General features: G+C 31.8%; 1 protein-coding gene across 1 annotated transcript in view; it reads left to right on the forward strand.

The window, feature by feature from the left end:
- The window catches only part of LOC123701642 (orexin/Hypocretin receptor type 1-like), a 47,572-nt gene extending 43,591 nt beyond the window's left edge, over positions 1-3,981 (forward strand). Inside the window, exon 7 of the mRNA XM_045649127.1 lies at positions 3,026-3,981. Coding sequence (XP_045505083.1) covers positions 3,026-3,354 — 329 coding nt within the window. The 3' untranslated portion in view covers positions 3,355-3,981. The remainder of the gene's footprint in view (positions 1-3,025) is intronic.
- Positions 3,982-7,619: the final 3,638 nt, after the last annotated feature.

Genomic DNA, 7,619 nt, shown 5'->3' on the forward strand with positions numbered 1-7,619 from the left:
AAAATTCTATGCTTGCCTTGTGTGGGCAGAAGGCCAGTTATGTTGGTTCTTTAGTAATTAAAAAGCTTTTAAGAACACGTTATATGGCCTTTTCCTATTAATAGTGACTTTAATTTGTTTTTTTAGGGTTCTGTATACGAGAAAATAGGTTATTAATAAAATTGCTTGCGATAAAAAAATAATAATTTATTTATAAAAATAAACTTTTGTAAACATCGTTATATTCTATATAAAATTAATAAATAAATATTTCAGACGGGTCAGTCGGTTATATCTAAATAAAGCACTGAAACAAAAGCATTGAGGTATACTTACTTATTTGTTTCTTTCTGATGTATAAAATTCACGTGTCGCGGTGTTTGTACTACTCCTCCAAAACGGCTGGACCGATTCGCATGAAATTTTGTATGCATATCGGGTAGGAGTAAACATTATACAAAATCTATTTTTCATATCCCTAAGTGATAAGAGTAAGGCAGAACAACATTTGCAGGACAGCTAGTAATATATAAAATGTTTAATTGGTTTTTGCATTGACTGAAAATAACTTTTCACAGCAAAACGTGGCTGTTGTAAGTATATTAAATATTTTGAACAACCACTATATAAGTATCTATTATTATTGTTCATACAATATTTTTAAAATTGTTAGCACCAAATCCACAAGGGCAAACTTTTTTTATCTAAATTATTGCCACGCTAATGAGACAATCTTGTACACAAGCTTTCCGTCCGCGGCTTCGCCCGCTTTGTCCAAAATTTAACACTGTAATTCTATGTATTAAAAAAAACCGCATCAAAATCGGAAGCGTAGTTTTAAAGATCTAAACATAAGCAGGTACAGACGGCGGGAAGCAACTTTATTGTTATTGAAAATATTAAATAATACAGTGACATTATTATATTAAAAATATTATATTACACAAGTAAATAATATATTTTATCTAACTGCAAATATCAGTTCCATATTGCTTGCTCATTATAAAATTGTTTGACGTCCAGCATACTCCTTAAAGGCACTATTGAAGAAATTTTCTATAAAGGTTATTATTTTCTCTTTGTTACCCGATTGGATAATAGGACAGTTACAAAGTATAATATGAATTATGATATTATATTATCCATATTATTATTTAAATTATCTATACTAATATTATAAAGCTGAAGAGTTTGTTTGTTTGTATGTTTGTTTGTTTGTTAGTTTGAACGCGCTAATCTCAGGAACTACTGGTCCGATTTGAAAAATTCTTTAGGTGTTAGATAGCCCATTTATCGAGGAAGGCTATAGGCTATATATTATCACGCTAAGACCGATAGGAGCGGAGCAATGCGGGTAAAACCGCGTGGCACAGCTCTTGATTTAAATACGCTCATAGTCTCGTCTGACAATAACTATAATTATTTCACTATATTTTGTGTCCTTGTTTTCTTTCATAAAACACTTAATCTATTTCTTATGCACGTATCCTCTGAAATAAAAATTTAAACCAAAATATAAACCGAAAAAATCATCGAAATGAATTCGCGTAAGCATACAATTTTTACTCAAAATAATAATGTTTCTTAAATATTTAAAAGAAAAGACAAGTTTTATATCGCCCTATAATCTTTATTTCCAAGTATTTATAAAGTTTATTTAGTATAAACACTGCCCTACATAATAAGGTAAACCGTATCATACTTAACATTGTATCTCAACAGGAACACACAGACAAACACTTCATGAAACTTTCATCCCACTAATGTACCCTTATCTTAAGAACCACGTAATCTGAAGCTATATTAACAAAATAAGAACAATAGACTATTTACAAAGATGTCTTCACAAAGCTACAAAGGAAAGAAAAGTACAAGCAGTCTGATTAAGTATTATTTTATTTTCACTGTTTTATGACACTGTGTTATTTCAAGGGTATTTTTGCTTATAACATATTATATTGCAGTAAAATTACAGAACACTGTCTATTATATAAGCGAATATTAGAAGTATTTTTGAAGCGGAAATTCTTTATCGGGGTTGGAAAAAAAATTATTGTAACATTTTTTCGTTACGCGTGACATTTTTCCGTTACGCGCCATCTTTTTCTTCTTCCACGCGTGATTCGACGTATTTCTGTAAAGTTGCATACAGTAAATTATTTTTTGAAAAATAAAGTCATAAAGTAGTTTCACTTCTTACGTGTGTACACTAGTACACGCACACATTTTTTTTTCTACGAATTTATTATTTTATGAAGTGTATAGTTTAAATTTATTTTCCTATCAGCGACTTATCTCTAACTTAGTTTGAGACTAAGATACTTGTATGTATTACGTCATTAGGCGGGTACACACATAGCGAGTAGCCTCCTGAACCAAATGCTGCGCGAAGCAGTGTAGCAGTGTGAACTTGGCTTGGCCTTGGCCTTTATACATATTATAGGTCATTTTGACAGCAGATATCATGAAACAGCTCGCTGTGTTGGGTTTTAATTACAATTTAAAAGGGAGATGTAAATTAATATCCCTTCATTGAATATACAAAATATGAGTCGTTTTAATGGATAATGATGATATTCGTAATCCAAACAATACCTTCATAAGCAACAATAATTTTATCATCTAGAATCTATATTTTAAGACATTGCATATTTTCTCTGTTAAACATCATCTATTTTATTTACTCTTCTATTTCTATTTTATCTGTACTTCTGTTCTTTCGCTCTAAAATACGTCACAGAAATATTTTGCTTGCAGGTTTCCCAGGGTTTTCAGGTCAGTGTATCTACTCGCCATTGGTTTGAATACTTTAAATATTATTTTCATCGGGAACCGCATGCATTTAATATTTTTGTTACACGTATTTGTGTCATTTTTATTTATCCGCATGATCCCCAAACCACGTTATTCCCCGATCTTTATTTCGACTTCACATTTTATTCGCACTTTTATTTCTTCCAAATCTAAACTGTGTGCGTCACCTACACCTTTAAGTTCTTATTTGTTGGTAAAAAGATCCACATCAAACTATTTATTTTTGTTCCAGGCAAGTTCAGGCGGGAATTCCACCGGTCCTATTTCAAATGCCTGTGTTGCTGTTTTGGAGCGCCCCCTGAACAGAATGGAACCTCCTTCGCTCCAATAGGCAGCTCCCGCGCCGGTACCACCAGAACAATCGTTCGACGTAACGACTCTTGCGCTAGCTACAGACTCACACACCTCTCCCCATCCAACCACAACATACACAGAGACATCAGGAACACAAACAACACTTCCTTCATCGAACACATGAATGGAAACCGACGGCTCAAAGTTCGTGATGATTCCATCAGCGAGTCTGCAAGGTTCACACTGACAACTGACGTCAGAGATTGACAGTTAGGTAAGGACTACGGGTACAGACAGGGCACCTACGCAAGGCGATCCAACAGTGACGGACAGAGACGAGCCCAATGCGACTGTTTTAAAGACATTGGACAAAGAAGCAGACCTGATACAAGTGATAATGAAAGGTATAGTGACACATATACCGATTACCGCGGTGAAAACGAAGTCACCGAAATGTATACCGATGAAAACGGGTATAAATTTAAGTTTAATCGTAGTTTAAATAACTGTCATAGGAATAGGAAGATTAACACTTTGTTTTAATGTACATATTGGTGTGTATGATAGTTTTATTGATAAACGTAGTAAGTAGTGTTGTAAGATATTGCGTATGCAGTCTTTAAAGTAATAAGAGGACTTAAAAGTTATTACATAAATTTAAAAGATAATAAACAGAAAGATAATAACGTATTAACTCTTTATTTCATATTATGAGATAATTATATGGCATAATAAAAACTTCAGTATTATGGCATTCATTAAGCATGAATAAACTATAAATATTATATTACAGTATTAATTTCATTGCCTATTTAATATTAATGAATACTTCATTGAGTCTCTGATGGATATGATATTTTATAAAATGTTAATTTAAAGTGTCATAATAGAAGTTATTTTGCAACTATTCTAAAGGCTACTCATGTACCTGCCGCAGGGGCAATATTGGAACAATCTCAGTTGCACGCTCTCTTCTCTAATTTGTCTCTGCTTGCATATACACATCACAATTAAGGAGCCAATCAAAGGTTCAATTCCCATATTGCCCCTGCTGCGTATGTGAGTAGCCCGCTTAAGTCAGTACAAATTGGTGAAAATCTTCATATTATCATCAAAGGAAAAGTGAAATAAATGTTTTTATAGAGGTCTATAAACGTTAGATATTGCTATAGAAAGACAATGACTGTTTAACGAATGGAGAGCTGGCAGTAATAAGAAAAGGCGCCAAGTTTAGTATAAAAATTCCGCATTTATTCAGGAATAAATCTTTAGTGAAACCATTTTGATGTGGTTGAATTTCCTTTTATGTTTGTTACTATAGGTTTTTTTTTATTTACTTTAAAAAGACTTTTCTGTCTTTTAAAAGATTGCTAATCAATCGAATTAGCAATGATTTCCTTTTTATTTATAAAAATTAAAAACTTTGCCTTTTAAAAGTTGTTCTACTTCAGGGAAAGTCTTTACCACGGCACAATAGTTTTTTCCTTAAAACTGCTAAGTGTTTAAAAGCAAACTTTGTCCGCGGCTGCAAAGTACGAGGTGGTCTCGGTAATAAGTTGGGAAATAGGAATTAAAAGGAGAATACCTAGTATTGTGTTGATTACATTGAATCATAGCATAAAAATATTTAGTTCAAACATAGTTCAATCAGAAAAATCAAAGCCATAACATAGCTAACATTAGAGACTTTGCTCAATTAGTACCTATTGGGTTTAAGTTTAGAAAAACTATAATCAGCTTTTGAAACAAATATCATTAAAATTTGTTATTATATTTTTTTAAATTTAAGCATACATAATACATGTTACCGCCCGCGGCTTCGCCCGCTCTGTCTAAAACCTAATAAATTATATTATATTCAAACCTTTTTCTTGAATTACTCTATCTATTAAAAGAAACCGCATCAAATCCGTTCAGTATAGTTTTAAAGATTTAAGCATAAAAAGGGACATAGGGACAGGGAAAGCGACTTTGTTTTATACTATGTAGTGATAGTTAAGATATTATATCTATTGTCTTGACTATTGAAGTTATAAAAGAGTGTCGAAAATATAAAAACGACTTTACTCTTTATCCTTTAATAAATGGTGATTATGATAAAAATTTGATTAAAGACGCGTTGAACACTAATTCAATTCCAAAATTTCCTAGATTTTCACTTTAATAATTTTCCTTTAAATATATTGGTGATATTGTAATTGAGGTTATACATATAACGTTGTAAAACAAGGTCAAAATAAGTCACGTACAACTACGTGAAAGGGCTTCCATAAGAGAACCTTACGAAATTTAAAGCAAGTTTACTTGGCTATAATTTGAGTTTCGTTTTCATGAAAATAGTTTGCGTGAATCACGAATAACGCTTTTAATAGGGAAATAGTAAATAATATACCATTAATTAACTCGTTATTTGATCGTATGACACACTAATCATTCATGAAATCGAATACTATGTGATGTTATAATTGCAATGTTGGTAAACATGCGCAAGCGCATACGCAGGAAACTACTTGTTTATAAACTGATCCATGATCGATACGCGTGCATTTATTTTCGGATTACTCAATATTATAATTTTGTATGTATAAAAACGAATGGAACGGTTTTACTGGTGAAATGGATAGTTCAAAATATTACCTGACTAGCGGTCCGCCCCGGCTTAGCCCGTGGTACATATTTCGCAATAAAAGGTAGCCTATGTTCTTTCTCAGGGTCTAAAGATTGTCTGTGCCAAATTTCATCAAAATCGTTGCAGTAGTTTATGCGTGAAAACCATACCCATACATACAAACCTTTCCTCTTTATAATATTAGTATAGATTAGTATGAGTTTATAATTAATGGATAATTGATTTGCAAAAAAAAAATATTTTCAATGGCATAAAAGGACATTATTTTATAAATTAAAAACTATGGCAGTTAGGAAAATAAGCGAGTTTACCATTGTTCCTTTAAGGGCCGATTTTTCAATGCTTGGATAAAACTTATTCGTCGAATAATGTATAAAACTACCATTTTAAAAACGTATTCTAATTGCCCGTATTTGACAGTTTACGTGACATTGTAATATTATTGTGTAATACTTTATTGGACGGATAAGTTTTATCCAAGCATTGAAAAATCGGCCCTAAATTATTAACAAACACTACTTACCTACCTATTCTTTATAATTTTCATTAAACCACTATAACATAAAGAGAAACCTTTTCATATCAAACAAAAATATAACTCGAAAAATATTTTCAATAGACGATAAAAGTTCCCAGCGATACATCATTATAATAATTTTACAAGAGCACTTGACAGGCAATCCATTGGATTTGCGTTACATCTCGATATTTGATATTTTAATCATCGCAAAAACATTTAACCGACTATAAAAATCGAGGTTATGAATTAAATATGTATTTATTTTATTGTTAAGGTGTTTGTACATAAGTTTAGGTTGTATTAGAAAACTATAAATTTATTGTGTGGCATTGTGAGTTTGAACTATTAATAACTGAACATTCAAATTATTATTATTAAACGTTATAATATTCATTAAATAGTGTTTAAATACACTATGAATTTCATGAATTTATTGATATTATAACAATTTTAATCCACACTAATATTATAAATGCGAAAGTAACTCTGTCTGTCTGTTACTCAATCACGCCTTAACTATAACTGAACCAATTTGCATGAAATTTGGTATAGAGATATTTTGATACCCGAGAAAGGACATAGGCTACTTTTTACCCCGGGACATATGATATGTTTTATCACGGAAATCCCACGGGAACGGGAACTATGCGGGTTTTTCTTTAACTGCGCGGGCGAAGCCGCGGGCGGAAAGCTAGTAGATAATAAAATTTTCATCCAACGCGACTGTAGTTTCCTTTGAAAACTCGAATTTAGCAACACACGTACAAAAAACATAAAAGTAGAGTACTAGCTTTTTGCACGTGCACGCGTTTCGATGTTGGATAAGATTTCTGTATCCAAATGGGAGCTTTTATAATTCTAATAATAATTTAAAATTTTATTATTTTACTAATACTATAAACTGAATTTTTAGGTATGGATGAAATTCGGTACAGGGATCTCTCCCTGAGGGAGAGATGTATTCGGGTACATGAGAAATTCTGCTAGATTGCTGAATAAATTTGGATACAATTTTATTAATTGGATAACCTGGTGGGTAAGTATTGGTTATAGTTATACAAAGCAACTAATGTTTTGTTTTCCTACTTTTGCTACAAACGTGAAAGTTCATAATAACTGTCTTTTTAAAACACAGTACATACGTACGTAGTTTTGACGAGTTTTGAAAAGTCTACGAGACAGCTTCAAGGACAAATACCAAGTTATTCCAACACTCCATAATATATAAAAATGTGTTCTATCATCTATACTCATCATAATATTATAAAGCTGAAGAGTTTGTTTGTTTTAACGCGCTAATCTCAGGAATTACTGTTTCGATTTGAAAAATTCTTTTGGTGTTAGATAGCCGTTTATCGAGGAAGGCTATAGGCTATATATCAT

This window comes from Colias croceus, chromosome 22, assembly GCF_905220415.1.
Source record: "Colias croceus chromosome 22, ilColCroc2.1".
Lineage (NCBI taxonomy): Eukaryota > Metazoa > Arthropoda > Insecta > Lepidoptera > Pieridae > Colias > Colias croceus.